Source organism: Acomys minous (assembly GCF_964271855.1).
Source record: "Acomys minous genome assembly, chromosome: 4".
NCBI classification, from domain to species: domain Eukaryota; kingdom Metazoa; phylum Chordata; class Mammalia; order Rodentia; family Muridae; genus Acomys; species Acomys minous.
The window spans coordinates 100,304,303-100,322,436 of record NC_140486.1 but is presented as its reverse complement, the minus strand read 5'-3'; the positions used below and the strand labels follow the sequence as shown (position 1 = coordinate 100,322,436).

The following is an 18,134-nucleotide window of genomic DNA, read 5'->3' as shown; positions in this document are numbered from 1 at the left end:
TCTATAGATATCTACCTACACACACACACACACACACACACACACACACACACGGTGGGGCCATGGCCTAAGAGAGGCAAAGAAGAGACTGAGTGCTAATGGAAAAAATGTCTTTATGAAAGGCCACACAAGTAAGAGATACTGTTGCCTGGTTTTCTGACACAGACTGTTTATTTGATTTTGAGAAGGAGATTCTCTGTGTAGCCCTGGCTATCCTGGAACTTGCTCTGTAGACCAGGCTGGTCTTGAACTCAGAGATCTGCCTGCCTCTGCCTCCCCAGTGCTGGGATTAAAGATATGCATGTGGTACACACTTTTAATCCCGGAACCTGGGAAGCTAAGGTAGTAAGATTGCTAAAAGCTTAAGACGAAGTGAGAACTTTTCCCCACCCCTCAAAACAACAAAGGAAAGTGGGATGTAGCTCAGTTGGTAGAATGCATGTACACACTGGCCATGAGAGCAATGGCCTAGCACTCAGGAGGTAGAGACAGGAAGATCTGGAATTCTTCAGCTATATAAAGCTTGAGGCTGGTCTGAGCTACTTGGGATCTTATCTTAAAACAACCACCAGTCAACAATGCATACATGTAAATGTGGGTATGGACAGGGAGTTATATGTTATGGTACTTCCTAAGGATTCTGCCCAAATGTTGACATCTTCAAAATGTCAACTGACCACACTGACAGGGAAGTAAGACCCTTTTCACCCTAGTGCCATTGGTAAACAGACTTAGAGCAAAGGAGGGAGCCCCCTGCCATACCCAGATCTAGTAGCGACTTAGAAAAAATCATCTCACACAAGCTAGGTGCTGCTAAGCAAAGAAGGCCAAACCTCTTTATTGCCTCCCACCCACCCCAATTCCCTATCCCCCCACAGTACTGCTAGGAACCTTCCTCAGAGTCCAAGCCCAGGGGCTCCCTGCGAGTACCAGACCGGTATGCCCCCTGTCCCCGCGGTAGGTGGGGGTAGGAAGGACCTGGTGTACGGCTCTTGGAGCGTTCCCAGCGAGCACAGTCCCGAGTCCTGCGAGCTGTGGGGCCCTGCCAGCTACTAGGCCCCTTCTCCTGAGAAAGACCTGAGAGCCCTTTGTTACGGGGTTCTGCCTTTAAGTCCACAGGCTCCTTGAGAGGCTTCTCAGATGGCAGTTTGTGGATGTCACTGGTACCTTTTGGGGCACAGCATTCCCCTCCTTTTGGGTGCCTCCGCCAGGAGCCACGGCCAGGTCGTGGAGGATCTAGCACGGATCTCTGGGTTTCCTCCAGCCTCTGTTGATTTGGCCCGGCCCCTAGAGTCTTCTCGTACACATACTGGGTAGCCATAGGTAGAGGAGTTGGCAGAGCTGATGGGGCAGCTGGGGAAGCAGATTGTTCTGCAGAAAGGGCAGTGGGTGCTTGGAGTCCTCTGGAGACATCTACAACTGACTCAGGTTCAAGAGCAGCAGAAGGCTGGAGAGAAGAGAGGGGATGCGTCAAGCGAGACCTCTCTCCACTGTCAGCCAACCATCACCATCAGCATCTGTACCCTCCCTAGCAGGAGGAAGCACACCCTAAGGCCAGGGGTTACTTACTTACTTATTTATTTTATTTTATTTTATTTTTGAGATAAGGTTTCTCTGTGTAGCCTTCTCTGTCCTGGACTCACTTTGTAGACCAGGCTGGCCTCGAACTCACAGCAATCTGCCTGCCTCTGCCTCCCGAGTGCTGGGATTAAAGGCATGGGCTACCATGTCCGGCCCTGGGCCATGGGTTATTAAGAACACTGGAGGTTGAGGCCAAGAGGAGAACCTTTCCCTTTCCTCACCTGCTGAAGGCTAATGAAGTACCGGTTCCGCTCAGCCTCAAGGTCGATGATGCCACCTTTCTCCTGCTGCCTCTGATATAGCAGCTTGAGCTCTTCCTGTTGACGCAAGCTCTCTGCACTGGGTTGGTACAGCTCCTTGGAAGAAAGGAAACAGAATGGCAGGAGAAAACAAAACAAAATGGCAAAGCAAGACAGACAACTTGAACCATAACTCTTCTAGGATTGTTCTAGGAGAGAGAGCTGCATGAGGTTCCTTCCTTCCTGGTTTTTAGTTTTGTTTTGGGCAGGAGTTTCACATAGCCCAGATGGGTCTCAGACTCACCACATGGCCAAGTGTCACGGACTACTAGTTTAGTTGGGGATAGGTCTTTGGGATTGGGGGTTCTTGGAGCGTCGGTGAACAGAAATAAGGCAAAGTGACACACAGACGAAACTCAAGATCAAGTCTTTATCTGAGTGTCACTTCACCTTATTTCTGTTCACTGACGCTCCAAGAACCCCCAATCCCAAGGACCTATCCCCGACTGAACTAGTGGTCTGTGACAGCCAAGCATAACCCTGGACTGCTTATCCTCCTGCCTCCACGTCCTGAGTGCCAGGATTACAGGAGTATACCAACATATCAGGTTTTTTAATGCCATGCTGGGGATCAGACCTTGGGCTTTGTGTGTGCTAGGCATGTGCACTACCAAACGAGCCACATCCCCAACGTGAGTTCTTGGTTTTGTTCCTCAGAGTTAGGCCTCTGAAGCCTTAGGTTCTTGGTGGGGGCTGTGGCTTGGCAGAGTAGTTTTAAATCAATCCGAACTCTGGAGAATTCAGCAGAGACAAGATGCCATTTCTCTCTCCTTAGAGGATGCCTGGCTTAGACCAGAAGGAAATCCCTTACCATGGGTTGTTGGGGTTCAGGGGCTGCTTTCAGCGAGGCAAGATCATACACAAGGGGCTCCCTGCACACAGGACACTGCACACCGACTGCCTTCTAAAACAAGAGGAGAAATCACATCCTGCTTCTTGTCAAGCAACCCGGTCTTTGGGAGGCAGGGGTTGAAGGGCGCATGCGTTAGCTGCTCAGCAGTGAGTGAGGTGGGACAGAGGAGGAACAGGCTGCCTAAGAAGAGGTCTGAAAATGCTGCAAAGCTGCATGCAGTGTGTCGCGTACACAAGGATGCCTTTCCTTCTGGCTGGGGGCGGGGGGGGGGGGGGGCGGGGGGCGGCGCGAGGTTTAATCTCAGTGGCATCTAGAACTAAAAATGAAAAGCCACTGCAGCGGAGAAATGGAGGTGGCTGTGAAAGTCTAAGGGTGCCAGGCAAGAAAGTGGGTCTGCTGATGTCTACCTGTTTGGTGACACCATGGTGTCGCTCCTGTTCCCGTCCTTGTGTCTTCAGCTCTTGCTCCATGTGCTGGATGTACCTAGCAAGGCAGTGGCAGTGGAAGTAGTGGTAACAGGGTGTTTTGGTGAAGGCCTCCTTTTCCTGTAGGGAGACAAGGTGCAGGGTCCTGAATCAGTGCCCACTCACTAGCCCCTTCCTGTCTGCCCAAATTCATCCCAGGTCTCCGCTGAGAAACCTACCTGGAAACCATAGAGGCAGATGACACACTGACCATGGGGGATATTGTTGTCTGTGAGAATTTCCTTCCCTTTCTGAAAGGAGAGAAGATGCTGCTGAAACATGGAGGCAGGAAACCGAACACATGCCATACGCTTCTAGCAGGCCTGGCTGGCTGGTTGTGACATCCACCAAGGCAGCTTGTTACCTACTGTGGACGCATTCCTATTCTGGTAATGCACCCCTACCCTGACCCCCTTTGACCTTCCTGGTTTCAAAATCTAACTCAATTATTTCTCCTCTCACTAAGTCACCTTTAATATACCTGGAGATAGAAATAATACACCCTGGAGAGAAAGAAAAAGTACCTCAAACTCATCTTTACTCCCTCATAGATAGCAGCTTCAATTCCAGCACCCAGGAAGCTAAGGTGGAAGGATTGCTTTGAGGGCAGCCTAGCTTACACACCAAGACTGTCTTAAAAATACAAAATAATCCAAACTAAACACATACCCCATTTCCTTTTTTCTTTGCTGTCCTTTCTTTTCCTTTCCTTTCATTTTCTTTTTTTTTTTTTTTTTTCTTTTCCTGTTTGAGTCTTGCTTTGTTGCCCAAGTTCTGGGGCTCACGAGATCCTTTTCCTTCAGACTCCCTGGTGGCTAGAATTATTAGCACACGCCACTGTGCTGGCCCTCAGAGGCCTTTCTTAACATTCTTCAGGTGTAATTCCCCCATGGGGCAATGCATTTGTTCAAACAGACTACCCAAGTGGACAGAAATCAAAAGGCATCAAGTTGGCCTATGCAATATGTACATGTGTAGCTAACACTATGGGATTTCAGAAGCGGCACTGCAGTCTGACCCAGGAGTGCCACAGTGCTCCAAATGCGCGCTCCCTAACGCTATCCCACCCACCTTCACTGTGCTCTGAATATTTTTCCTAAGGAATCCCAAGCAGAAGTGATTTTAACCTCAAATAAGAAAAGTTATCCATTGTTTGCTTTCTCTGCCTTTATTTCATGTGAATTGTTTACTTAACAAGAAAAAAACATAAGAATTTCTGTCTCTTTTTTTGTTTTTCAAGACAGGGTTTTTCTGTGTAGCCCTGGCTGTCCTGGAACTCACAGAAATCGCCCGTCTCTGCCTCCCAAAGTGCTGGGATTAAAGGTGTGTGCCACCATGCCCAGCTTCTTTCTCTTTTTCTTTTTGGTTTTTCCAGACAGGGTTTCTCTGTATAGAGTTGGCTGTCCTAGACGCACTTTGTAGACCAGGCTGGCCTCAAACTCATAAAGCCTGCCTCTGCCTCCTGAGTGCTGGGATTACAGGTGTGCGCCACCACATCCAGCCTTCTTTTTCTTTTTCTAATGGCAAGCTAGCCTTCAAGGGTTCATCTATGGCTGAGATCCCTCACCCGCAGCCCCTAGGCAAGGTCCCTGTCATTTTCTACTTTCAGTTGCTTGTGTCAAGAAAACACGAACTACCTGAAACCAGTACTGATGACACAGGCCTGTACTATCAACTACCTAGGAGACAGAGACAGGAGGATCACAAGTTCAAGGCCTGCTTGTCTACTTAGTGAGACTCATTCTCAGAATTACGAAGTTTAAAAACGTTACAGATATTGCTCAGTAGTAGAGCACCTGTTTAATATGTGCAAAGTTTGAACCTCAGTATAGAGACAAGTAAAAGTAATGAAACTGAACTTAAGAGAGAATACAGGGCATGGGGACACAGGTCTTTAATCCAAGCACTTGGGAGACAGAAGCGGATGCATCTTGTGAGTTTCAGGCCAACCAGAGCTCCAGCGTGGGAACCTGTCTCGGTTAACTAGAATAATTTGAGAAGAAAAATTGAGAAAATACCTCCATAAAAATGGTCTGAAGGCAAGCCTGTGGGGCATTTTTTTAAATTAGTGGTTGATGGAGGAATGTTCAGCCCACTGTGGGTGGTACCACGCCTGGGCTGGTAGTCCTGGGTGACTTAAAGCAGGGTGAGCAAGTCAGGAGGAACAAGCCAGTAAGCAGCATCACTCATAGCTTAAGCAGCACCACTCATAGCTTCTTCCTGAGTTTTACTTGAATTCCTGCCTCGAGTTACTGCTCTGACCACCCTACCCCCCCACCCCCCACAAGTAATGGACTGTTCCTCAAAGTGTAAGATGAAATAACCCCTTTCCTAAGTTACGTTTGGTCATGGTGTTTGATCACAGTAACAGAAACCCTAACAAAGACCAAAAATAAGCAAACAAATGGAGAAAGAATGGTACAGAAGGAAAAAAAGAAGAAAAAAAGTAAGCTGAAGAGGAAAAGTTGCTAGGTGTGATTTCACTAGCCTAGAATTCCAGCATACAGAAAGCTGAGGCAGGAGGATAGCTGCAAGTTCTAAGCCTGACCCATAGCAAGACCCTGTCTCAAAACAAAACCAATGAACACCACAAACCTCACAACAAAATAAAAGAGGAAAGTACTTTCTCATCAAGACACTAGAACCAACGACTTAGGGAAGCTACTCAACTACATTTTGGAGAGTTTTTTTGTTTTTGAAACAAAGAAGTTATCTTTCTAAATTAATTGAGGTCTTACGCAAGCAAGGACTAAATGTACTGACTACAGATGTGCTCTAGCCTGAAAGGAAGGACATTTTCTCAGGCCATCACATTTTACCTCAATGAGTTCATAGAGCATGGCTGTGCCTAGTCCCTCCTTGGCCACCTGGTCCAGCGCCTGTGAGATCCTGGGGGGGAAAAATAAAGCCAATTTTAAACCAACAGCCTTTCTTCAGCAGGCAGAGCCGAATTTTGAGTTTTCTCTGACTTACTTGTGGATCTGCTCATCTGAAAGCCCTCGGGGATTACGGATGGAGATCTGTGGCACCTCGTGGGGATACTAGCGCAGAAAAGCAGCAGTCGGTAAAATGATGCACTCCACGGATTCTCCCCTCCCTCCCATCACCACTGTGCGGAAGCCTCACCTGTACTGGGACCTGAAGTACCAGAGTGAAGCAGACAAACTGCGAGTCCTGGACCTCTGCGGTGGCAGGGTGCAGAGTGATAAAGATCTCCCAGGGTGAAGATCTGCAGGTGGATGAAGTGAAGACGCAGGATGTGACTGGGCAGGGGCTTGAAAGCTAGGGAGGAGGGGGGGGGCGGTGAGACAGTAAAGCAGGTAGAGGGATGCACATTGGACTTGTTTGTTTGTTGTCCCCGGGGAGGAGGATTAAAGGAATAGTGTTTCTATGACAGATATCAACTCTGAGTCGAGGCTCATAATATCCTAAGACCAGATTCTGTGTAGAATCCTCTCATTATTGACTCCTGCTCACCCCAACTGAATACGCACCTGCCATTTCCTTTCATCACCTGTAGTTCATCCAGATAGATAGACTCTAATACTTCGACTTCAGAGGGAAGGACCCTAGAGAGTAAGGGGGAGACTGAGTCACCATTAGGCTTTCCCTACTGAAGCCTGCCAAAGCTGATGAAGACTGACTTAAAAAGAAAAAAAGGGCAATTTGCCTGAATACATTCTCTTGCCAAATTATTCTTTAAAACATGGAAATGTGGGGCTGGAGCGATGGCTCAGAGGTTAAGAGCAACTGCTTGTTCTTCCAAAGGTCCTGAGTTCAATTCCCAGCAACTACATGGTGGCTCACAGCCATCTATGAGATCTGGTGCCCTCTTCTGGTGTGCAGAAACACATGTGGGCAGAAAACTGTACAACTAATAAATGAATAAATCTTAAACAAACAAACAAACAAACAAACAAACCAGGGAAATGTTTAAGTTTCAATTGACCAGGAAGAAAGCATGGGAATTAGAATTTTTGAGATCATACAGCCAACCTGAGAAAACAGATTCCCAGAGAGAGGAAACAACAACTAAGCCTTAACACTGGAGGAATGGGACCAATCAGAGCCAGGCCCTGACTCCCTGCTCCAGTTTCTACAGTTAGCATCCTTCGGTGGCTCTCTGAGACCTATGTACATGGCATCCACTCAATACTAAGAAGGTTACTGATACCACTCCTGCCTACCCACACTACTGTTTAGCATAGATCCCTGTGCGCTGGATATTGCCAATAACCTTGCCAGCACAGTCAGTCTACGTATCCTCAAAGGACATACCAAGTTGCACAGATCTAGGTAATAGTGGCGAATGCCTTTAATCCCAGCACTCGGGAGGCAAAGGCAGGCAGATCCTGTGAGTTCAAGGCCAGCCTGGTCTACAAAGTGGGTCTATAGGGCAGCCAAGGCTACACAGAGAAACCCTGTCTCCGAAAGAACAAAAAACAAACAAACAAACAAAATCTATATTGCATTCGAAGAGCCATAGGCCTTGTAGCTAATAGTAGGTAGAAACTACTTACCAAGCTATGTGGTCAAGTCACTTATTTGTAGAAGCCTGAGTTACACTGTCTACCACCTAGAGATAATACAACATACTCACTAGGGCTACTATGAGACTTAAAAATGACTACTTTTTATATAAAGTCCCCAGGTGTCTGAGACACAGTATCTTGTCTAGGTGATTCCCCCCACCCTACCCTTAAAAGGAAAAAGAGAAGGGCATAGTCTGAGTACTCTTGAGAGTTCACATGACTCTGGGTGTCTCGTTAACCCTAATCATCATGTCTAGGACAGGGTTCATGGTCCTGATACAATCAGAGGGCACACATTTAAACAAAGAAACCCCAGCAGTAATGCCACTGAAGATGAGTGGCTGAGTCCACAGCCCTACCCAGGTGACAGAAACCAGTATCCACTGTCTTATATTTTCCTCTCCATCAAGGTCACTGGGCGTGACCTCCATCAGTGAAGGATGTGACTGCTGGCATTCTTTTGTTTTTCGAGACAGGGTCTCTTTGTGTTAGCCTAGGCTGTCCTGGACTTGCTTTGTAGACCAGGCTGGCGCCTTGAACTCACAGCGATCCGCCTGCCTCTGCCTCCCGAGTGCTGGGATTAAAGGCGTGTACCACAAGGCCCAGCTTTCTTTTTAACCTTAGGCAGAAAGCTTAAACAATGAGGCTTATTATCTTACAAAACAAAGAAGGCATTCTGACTGACATAGACCACTACAACCACTGATATTCTCTCATGGCTCAGGTGTCCCTTCATAGCCTTAGAAGTCCCTCCCAACATTGAAAAGCACTAGCATAGAGGGCTTTAGAAAGGGAAACCACTGGCTGGGCTCCCTGAACCAATGTAAAACTCAGGTGCAGGCTTAGTTAAGACATCCTTCAGTACTTTGCCCACCTTAGGTGACCTGAGTCTTGGGCGTAAGATCCAGGCTGTTAGAGTGTTAAGGTCATAGGTGACAGAAGGGGGTGGGGGTGGGGGTGGGGGCCCGGTAGTAGGCTGTCCTAAGACTAACAGTATAAGGTCTTAACTCAGACAGACGGCCTTTGGATTACCTCATCGCTTGAGGTCTTATACATCAGCAATTAACCAAAAGCAGACTTATGTATGTTACAAACCCACAGTGATCCAACTACTCTATGAGGTAATGCCACACCCACTTTTTTTTTTTTTAAACAGCTGAAACCGACTCGCAGAAGCTAGCTAGCTGGTTTAGTTAGCAGCACATCAAGCTAATTAAATACGAAGTGAGCACATTTTTTATCTTATGTTCAAAACCTTAAAAGGCTGGGCTTCCTTTATTAAGAATGCTCAAGAAAGCAGGAGAGCTTATGTGGGGAATAAGACTTTTCTGACAATAGTTGTTAGTGCTGTCAGCGATATGCGAAGATTGAAGCACGCATAGGCAGAAATGGACTGGTCCAAGGGGTAGGATACAAGGGGCAAGAGGAGGACGGGCGTCCGTTCCAAGAGGCGGCAGGTGGGATAAACAGCCATCCTCCAGGCCCCAGAAAGTCTCATCAGGGATAAGTGGAAGAGGTAGGGCCATAGGAAGGGACAATTGGGTCGATAAGGCGTGGAGCCAGCTGGCCAGGCTAGTGTAGACCAGTCCCTTCTCAGATCAGCGTCCCTCCACCCCTCCGTTCCGGTTCCAGTAGCTCGCCTAGGAAAGGATGTCAGGATCTCTACCACCCCTCGCCCCGTGATCCACCCTTCATGCCCCTGGTTCGGACAGTCCGAAGCTGTTTCTAGTTCCCAGCATCAGATCCAGGCAGCCAGCCAAAACCTATGGCCCAAAGTTACCAGTCCTCTTCCCCGGCAGCTGTAGACGCAGACGCCGCCATGTCTTCTCCGGCTCTTGGCCGGAACCGGAAATACCTTTTGGGAAGTCAGAGCCAGAAAACTAGGGCGGGGCGGAGTAAAAGAAAGCTGGCGCCGTTTCTAGGCAACTGAAAACTCTAGGTCCTTTGTAGGACCTGCTAGCCAAGCGACATAAATGCCCTAGAAAGTACCAATGGGTGGTTCGCGTCTGTCACACATCTCTGAGAGCTTTGTCCTCTAAACTTCTGACCAGTTCCAGGGAGTAAAACTGGTAAGAGTGGGAAACTAAAGAGAGCAGCAATGAGGAACGGAGAAAAGCAATAACGCGGGAAGCTGGGAGGGACCCGGCTAGAGGTCCTGGCCACCAGCCTTTGGTTTGAGGAGCTTGGAGCGTCAAGGCTGGGAGCAAGGTGGGAGATCTCAGGACGCAACAGGCTCCAGAGCGGCGGTGCTGGCCAAGCTGGAGGTGTCAGGGACTTGGGAGACTATAGAAGGAACGTGTGAGCATCCTTGGTGGAGAGGGGAAAGGGGATACTGGTGGGCTGTGGGCACCTAGCCTGTGTGTGGGCTCGAGGCATTCTGTTTAGATCTGATCATCTTTCCATTCTGGTTGTGTCTTTGAGGCCTGAGTTATTATGAAAAAGAGGACGAGGCAAAGCTGATGATGTGTATCTTTCTCTCCTGTTCTGAGCCAGGCCTCCCAGATGTGTGGAACTGTCCTTGGCTCTACAGCTCATCACCACCGTCTTTCTACCTTGTGAGAAACCCTGAAACCCTTGCCATGGAAAAGTACCACGTTTTGGAGATGATAGGAGAAGGCTCTTTTGGGAGAGTATATAAAGGCAGAAAAAAATACAGTGCTCAGGTAGTGAACACAGATATCTTTTGAGTGGAATTCCGTAACCCCTACTCCAGTAGAAACTTGGGACAGAAGGGGTGCACGGTGTGTATTTCTAGGCCCTGACTCCAGCATGCTTCCTAGGATTTATAGGCTCTGAAATTTGATTAGTGGGGTCAAATCCTAGCCTTAGAACTAGAGACAGCCTAACCTTCCCATGCTTCAGTTTCCCCAAACTGTACAATGGGGGAAGGCTGATGAGGTCTGAGGATTAAATGTGCTTCTCTTTTCCCTAAATCTCACCTTTTGTCCTTTGCTTAGATCAGAAAAATCTTTCCCAGAATCCATCAAAGGGATCTATTTTACAATACTCCCCCACCCCCAACCCCCGGCAATGAGTTGAGAAAGCCAGAGTAAATCTATAGTACCCTGGGGAAAAGTTATGCGGGAGGTTAGCTTGCATCCAAATTCATACAAGAGCTGACCAAGCTGTCTTGAATTGTGGAGCTCTAAGATAAAGCTTGGAATATTTTCACTGTGTGTGTGTGTGTGTGTCTGTGTGTGTCTGTGTGAGTGTGTGAGTGTGTGTGTGTGTGAGAGAGAGAGAGAGAGAGAGAGAGAGAGAGAGAGAGAGAGAGAGAGGCGGGGCAGACAGAAAGAGACACACAGATATATAAACAGAGAGAGAGAGACACAGATATATATAGGCACACACACACATAAAGGGAGAGAGAGAGAGGGAGAGGGAGGAGAGAGAGAGGAAGACAGACAGATACAGACAGACAGCAGAGACACACAGATATATAAACAGAGACAGACAGAGACAGTGAAACACACACACATATATAGACACAGAGAGAGAGAGAGAGGGGTTACATCAGTGAGTTTTATTAGAGTTACTTAAAAGAGTATAAGTGACGGTTTACTTACAGGATCAGAAATGATTCCAAAGCAGCTATAACACCAAAGCCCATCTCAGCATGTGATAGCTCATGAAACTGGACATTTCGAGCATACTGCACTGCTTAGAGGCTGCTCGATGGGATGGAGACAATTTTGGGCAGCTCAGCTGGTCTGAGGGTCTCTTTGCACGTCTCGACAGTGTAGTCAGGCCTTGACTCTTCACTTTACCACTGACAGGTGGTGGCCTTGAAGTTCATCCCCAAACTGGGGCGCTCAGAGAAAGAGCTGAGGAATCTGCAGAGAGAGATCGAAATTATGCGGGGTCTGTGGCATCCCAACATTGTGCATATGCTTGACAGCTTTGAGACTGACAAAGAGGTATGTTTTGGCAGTGTTGGGTTGGCTCTGCCCAAGGACTCCAGGCATTTCCCAGCAGCAGGGTGCATGACTATTCTGTCACTGCCACTCCGCCTTCTCCTCACAGGTGGTGGTGGTGACCGACTATGCTGAGGGAGAACTCTTCCAGATTCTGGAAGATGATGGAAAACTTCCTGAAGACCAGGTATGCTTCCTGGCTCAGATGTTCCCACACTTTGGATCTCTGTCTTGGTGAAGAGCTAGGATGCAAGCTGAGGATATCAAGAGTTCATTTGTGTGTGTGTGTGTGTGTGTGTGTTGTATTATAAGGATGTATCTGTGTATGTGTACATATGTATAAGTGTATGTGCTCAAACGTACATGCATCTAGAGTCCAGACTTTTTCTTCAATCGCTCCCCACCTTATTTTTTTGAAAATGGATCTCTTATTGAGCCTAAAGACTATTGATTGGCTGGACTAGCTGGCTGGCAAGCTCTAGGAATCTTCCTGTCTTTACCCTCTCCCCAAGCCTTGGGGCTACAGATGCACACATCATACCCAGCTTTTAACATAGAGGCTAAGAATCCAAATTCAAGTCCAAATGCTTGAGCCATCTTCTCTGCCCTGACAACTCTTCTTAAAAATGTTTTTATTATATTTGTGTGTGTGTGTGTGTATTCTAGAGGTATATGCGTATACATTCAGACCAGAGCACACACACATGTGGAGAGGACAGCTTGCAGGAGTCAGAGTCAGTTCTCTTCTCCACCACATGGGTCCTAGGGATTGAACTCGGATGATTAGCCTTGGCATCAAATGCCTTTACCTCATAAGCCATCTCACCAGCCATGTTCTGAAGACCCCCGAGAAGAGTACAAGACTCTAGGTATGCCTAGAGGTAGCACTGGGTGAGAGTAAGTAGCCAAACACTGTAGCCGCAGTATCTGAATACAGATCTTGCCTTTGCCCCTCACTAGCTGGGTCCCTATGGACAAATTATGCTTATGTCTTTGTGTTTAGTTTCTTCAAGGGCAAAATGAAGATAGTAATAAATTTTACCTTGTAAGGACATTTGAGGATTAATGGTTTAGTTCATCTAAATGATAACTAGCTACTATTTAGGTTGTGGATACTGGTCATTGTTATTATTCCCTTAAGGAAGAAAGAGTAGTTTTAGAGCAGTAAGAGAAGCATTGTGGGTGTGTGGGATTCACCCTTAGGACAAAAAGGCTGGCAGTGGGATGTGGTTGAGGAGTGTCTTAACTATATTCATTCAGGGGTTTTCTTCTCCTCTTAGCAAGTAGCCCCCCCCCAGCCCCAGAAATCCCATCACTGTTTGTAAGTAGTCACTTTCAACTGGGGCTATATAGCTCAGGTGGAAGAGCAGTTGCCTAGCATGCATTAAGCCCTGGGTTAGATCCCCAGGACCACATAAAACTGGACTTGGTGACACATACATGTACTCTCAGCGCTGAGGTAGAAGCAGGAGGATCATTCAAGGTCATCCTTAGCTACTCTTGTCTTTAAAAAAAAAAAAGTACCACCTACCATCTTCCTGTTTTGTTTGCCTTGAGTGATTGTGTGTCTTGAGAAAAGGGATTTCCCCTTATTTGAAACAGCTGATAAGCACAGACTATTTCCTTCATGCTGGACACCATTCTGCGCGTGACTTTACATGCTTTAACTCTGTTAGTCCATACAATAGCCCTGGGAGGTAGGTGCTATGTTATTGTGACCTTATAGATGCCGACTCTGGGGAACACAGAATAAGTTGCTCATGATCATGGAACCAATAAGAGAGATACAGTAGATTGTCCTTGAATAAATGTATGAACAAATAAAAGGATGAATTAAGCGGAACAAGAAGCAAGGAGGTACAGTGCATGGTGAGGTTCTAGAAGAGAAGGAAAGACCAGAAAACCAAACTAGCCTTACGGAAGGTCTTTGTCAGCCGGCTCCTTCCTCTGACCTTGTCTTTCACTTGTCTAACCCCTAGGTTCAGGCCATTGCTGCCCAGCTGGTGTCAGCCCTGTACTACCTGCATTCCCATCGCATCCTACACCGAGACATGAAACCGCAAAACATTCTTCTCGCCAAGGGTGGTGGCATCAAACTTTGTGATTTTGGGTAGGGTCTCTGAGCTCCCATCCATGCTTCTCCTCCTTTAGGGAGTCCTAGAATCCTGCTTGGCTTGCTTACATAGGCCTCATGTTAGTAGCAGAGTTGGAGTTTGGGCCTCTGGCTAGGCCTTTGGAACTCATCAAAGGTACTGTGTCTGCTTGGGTTCAGGTTATCCCATACCCTAACAGATAGTCAATGACAGGCTTATTTTCTTTTTCTTTCTTTCTTTCTTTTTTTTTTTTTTTAAGATTTACTTATTTATTTTTTATGTACATGAGTGCTCTGTCTTCATGAATACCAGAAGAGGGCATCAGATCCCATTACAGACAGTTGTGAAACACCATGTTGTTACTGGGAATTGAACTCATGACCTCTGGGAGAGTGGCTAGTGCTCATAACCACTGAGCCATCTTTCCAGCCCTCTTTTTTCTTTTCTTTCTTTCTTTCTTTTTTTTGTTTGTTTTTGGTTTTTTGATTCAAGGTTAACCTTGGCTGACCTGGACTATCTTTGTATACCAGGCTGACCTCGAACTCACAGTGATCTGCCTGCCTCTGCCTCCCAAGTGCTGAGTTAAAGGCGTGCACCACCATACCTGTCATTTGTTTGGTTTGTTGGTTTTTTGTTTTGTTTTTCAAGACAGGCTTTTTCTGTATATCCCTGGCTGTCCTGTAACTCACTGTGTAGACCATGCTGGCCTCAAACCCAGAGATCCACCTGCCCTTACCTCCCAAGTACTGGAATTAAAGGCATGCACCACCACTGCCCAGCTTGATTTTCTTTTAAAAATATTTTATGACATGTATTTATTTATTGTAATATGAAGATGTGGGTACACATGTGCCATGGCATGCTTGTGAGGTCAAAGGACAACGTGTAGGTGTCAGTTTCCTCCTTCCACCATGTGGGTTCTGGGGGGTAGGACCTGGGTTACCCTAGATGAGTAAACAAACTGCTATCTCCCACCAACATGCTGGACCATAGCTACAAAGGGTAGGTACCACTTCCTGTCACCCACCCCTAATCACCAGCCGCTCTAACAACCTAAGAGCACTAAACACAGTGTGGGGAGCACTTAGATTGCATCTGACACTGCCCCTGATAGGGGATCCATGGGGCTGGGGGAGTGCAAAAGCCCAGTAGCCAGCCACTGTGTAGGTCCTGGGGGGTGACAACCAGGTCACCAGACATGACAGCAGGTGCCTTTACCACCAAGCCATCTCATCCGCCCCTGTCCCCGGATGTAATTTTGCAGCTGTGAGTAGGTGGAGAAGATCTTTTTCATTTCTGTCCTGTCACCTCTGCAGATTTGCCCGAGCTATGAGCACCAACACCATGGTGTTGACGTCTATCAAAGGCACACCACTCTATATGTCTCCAGAGCTGGTGGAGGAGCGACCGTACGACCACACAGCAGACCTCTGGTCTGTGGGCTGCATCCTATATGAGCTGGCTGTAGGCACACCTCCCTTCTACACCACCAGCATCTTTCAGCTGGTTAACCTCATCCTCAAGGACCCTGTACGGTGGCCCTCCACCATCAGTTCCTGTTTCAAGGTAATGGGAGGTAAAAGGAGGTAACTTTTATTCAGGAATCTGCCCTCCTCTAGTCCTGCCCCTTGTCCATAATGTTCTTCCAAAGTTGGTACAGGGCCAAGAAGCTTTGCTTTTTTTTTTTTTACTGCAGCTGTGTAAAAGTCAGTTCTAAGGTCTCCTGAATTTGAGGGTGGTAGCTCCTGTGGCTTATGCAGGCAGGTTATGCCTTAACACAGTGGGAAGTAGTTTCAAGCCAACAGGAGGGAAGAGGTACTGGGCCTTTACACTCCCCAGCTCTACTGCTCCCCATCAGAGGCAGTGACAGATGCAATCTAACTGCTCCCCATACCGTGTTTAGTGCTCTTAGGTTGTTAGAGAGGCTAGTGATGAGGGTGGGTGACAGGTTATGGTACTTATCCTTTGTAGCTATGGCCCAGCAGGTTGGTGGGAGAGTTTGTTGTACTCATCTTATTTCTTATCTAGGGCCAGGTTGTAAGCCTCAATGGAATTCAAATGCAGGCTTCTCCCAGAATGAAATCTCATCACAGTTTTCCTTTGGCTTGTCTAAGATGGAAGGGGACACATTTTCCCCTAACTTACGTACTTATGGGTGCTCAAATAATTTTTGAAAAAGGTTTTTGGTTTTTTTTTTGTTTTTGTTTTTGGTTCTTCGAGACAGGGTTTCTCTGTGTAGCCTTGACTGTGCTGGACTCACTTTGTAGTCCAGGCTGGCCTCGAACCCACAGCGATCCGCCTGCCTCTGCCTCCCAAGTGCTGGGATTAAAGGCGTGTGCCACCATGCCCGACTTAATTTTTGAAAAAGTTAAAAGACCTTTAAATGAGGGAAGGATGGGGCTGGAGAGATGGCTCAGTGGTTAAGGGCACTGACTGTTCCTCCAGAGGTCATGAGTTCAGTTCCCAACAACCATCCACAATAAGATCTGGTGCCCTCTTCTGGCATGCAGGTGTACATGCAGGCATAATACTCTATACATAATAAATAAATAAATAAACAAGGGAAGGCTATGTAGACTGTTCCTTCTTCCTTGCGCAGATTTGCAGGACTCCTCAGCAGCAGCTATGGTTCTAAACATCACCACATCTTAGAAGAATGTTCTGGGCTGGAGAGATGGCTTAGTGGTTAAGAGTGCCATCTGCTCTTCAAGAGGTCCTGAGTTCAATTCCCAGCAACCACATGGTGGCTCATAGCCATCCATAGTGAGATCTGCTGCCCTCTTCTGTAAAGCACCATATGCAATAAATAAAATAAAATAATAAAAAGAAAAAAATTAAAAAAAGAATGTTCACAGCACATCAGCACCTTTTGTTTTAGTTTAGTTATATTTTTAAATTATTCTTTCTTAAAAGATTTATTTTTATTTAAGTGTGTGTGTTAGTGCAGGTGCCCTCAGAGTCTAGAGGTGTCAAGATCTCTTGGCGCTGGAGTTACAGGCAGTTGTGAGCTGCTTGATACGGGTGCTGGGAACCAAACTCACATCCTTTGGAAAAGCAGGAGCACTGTGTCTCCAGCCCCTACCTTCTGCTCTTGTTTCAGGGCTGGTGATGGGCTTCCTCCTAACAGGTGCACCCTTTCTGTCCCTCCCCAGCCTGGAGAGTCACTGAAAGAGAGTTCTGATTCTGAGTGTTCCCAAACACATCCTTGAACCCTGTTTGTGTATGTGTTTAACTATACATACACCAATCTGTTCATACCCATCCACAAATAATCCATACTATGAATGTTTGCTTTCTGAAAATTACTGAGAAAGTAACATCCTTTTCTGGATTTTTCTCCCTACTCCACAGAGTTGGTGACACAGATTGTTGTTGTTATTTTAGTTTGGTTTTTGTCTTTTTTTTTTTTTGAGACAAGGTTTCTCTGTGTAGCCTTGGCTGTCCTGGACTCGCTTTGTAGACCAGGCTGGCCTCGAACTCACAACGATCCACCTGCCTCTGCCTCCCGAGTGCTGAGATTAAAGGCGAGCGCCACCACGCCCGGCTGATATATATATATATATTTCTACATTGTTAAGTTTGATAGCTATTTTTAGTTTCTGGTTACAGATTTAAAGAAAGTAAGTGCTTTAAAATGAAGCAGAATATGATTTCATACTCCCTCCCATTCTACAAAAAAAAACAGGGTTTCTCTGTGTAGCCTTGGCTGTCCTAGACTTATTTTGTAGACCAGGCTGGCCTCGAACTCACAGCCAGTGCTCTTAACCTCTCAGCCATCTCTTCAGCCCCCTTGATTCCATACTTTTTTTTTTTGAGACAGGGTTTCTCTGTGTAACAGAGCCCTGGCTGTCCTGGACTCCCTTTGTAGACCAGGCTGGCCTTGAACTCACAGAGATCCACCTGCCTCTGCCTCCCATGTGCTGGGATTAAAGGTGTGTGCCACCATGCCCGGCTCAGAGATTTATTTTTCTTGTGGATTATAGGAGTCTGTGAAGAGTTGTGGCTCCCCAGGAGTCAGCGGCAGTGGTCTGCCTGGAATCCTGAGGGAAGCGTTGTTTCAGCTGTGTATGAACCGCTGAAAGATCAGATACACAAGTCGGCTTGCCAGTACTGCGAGAGGTTAGGGAGAGCCTGGAGAGAAGGGCAGGGAGGCCTGACGGGAGCTTTATTTCTCTCCACAGAACTTTTTGCAAGGGCTGCTCACCAAGGACCCCAGGCAGCGTCTGTCCTGGCCAGACCTCTTACATCACCCCTTTATTGCTGGCCGTGTCACCAGTGAGTCATTGGGGTTCCCAGTGCTCTGGCTCTTCCTAGCATTTCTCCAGTCCTTTCTTCCCCCAGCTTGGATTTCTTCCTCCTTTTGTCTAGCTTTTAGCACTCCTGCTTTTTGTTTCTTTG

The 18,134-nt window shown here is 47.0% G+C and overlaps 2 protein-coding genes across 7 annotated transcripts in view; one reads left to right on the top strand and one right to left on the bottom strand.

Annotated features, from left to right (window-relative positions):
- Positions 1 to 149: 149 nt before the first annotated feature.
- On the bottom strand, positions 150 to 9,797 carry RNF25 (ring finger protein 25). Of its 6 annotated transcripts, none has more exons than XM_084778509.1 (11): positions 9,510 to 9,797; positions 7,718 to 7,773; positions 6,692 to 6,766; positions 6,324 to 6,426; positions 6,171 to 6,238; positions 6,017 to 6,086; positions 3,377 to 3,448; positions 3,141 to 3,278; positions 2,692 to 2,784; positions 1,803 to 1,937; positions 150 to 1,447 (listed from the first exon to the last, which is right to left on the bottom strand). In XM_084778509.1, the coding sequence occupies exons 3-11, from the start codon at positions 6,706 to 6,708 to the stop codon at positions 884 to 886; spliced, it is 1,260 nt and encodes a 419-aa protein (XP_084634635.1). In that variant the 5' UTR covers positions 6,709 to 6,766; positions 7,718 to 7,773; positions 9,510 to 9,797; the 3' UTR covers positions 150 to 883. The 6 variants fall into 6 exon arrangements, with proteins under 6 accessions (XP_084634635.1, XP_084634631.1, XP_084634630.1 ...); XM_084778505.1 differs by lacking the exons at positions 7,718 to 7,773; positions 9,510 to 9,797 and adding exons at positions 8,604 to 8,638; positions 9,144 to 9,481 and having other exon boundaries at positions 2,692 to 2,781; XM_084778504.1 differs by lacking the exons at positions 7,718 to 7,773; positions 9,510 to 9,797 and adding exons at positions 8,604 to 8,638; positions 9,144 to 9,480.
- Positions 9,798 to 10,269: 472 nt separating this feature from the next.
- The window catches only part of STK36 (serine/threonine kinase 36), a 28,823-nt gene continuing 20,958 nt past the window's right edge, over positions 10,270 to 18,134 (top strand). Inside the window, 6 exon segments of the mRNA XM_084778459.1 lie at positions 10,270 to 10,392; positions 11,506 to 11,646; positions 11,753 to 11,830; positions 13,623 to 13,753; positions 15,053 to 15,302; positions 17,918 to 18,011. Of these exon segments, the coding sequence (XP_084634585.1) occupies positions 10,309 to 10,392; positions 11,506 to 11,646; positions 11,753 to 11,830; positions 13,623 to 13,753; positions 15,053 to 15,302; positions 17,918 to 18,011 (778 nt within the window). The 5' untranslated portion in view covers positions 10,270 to 10,308.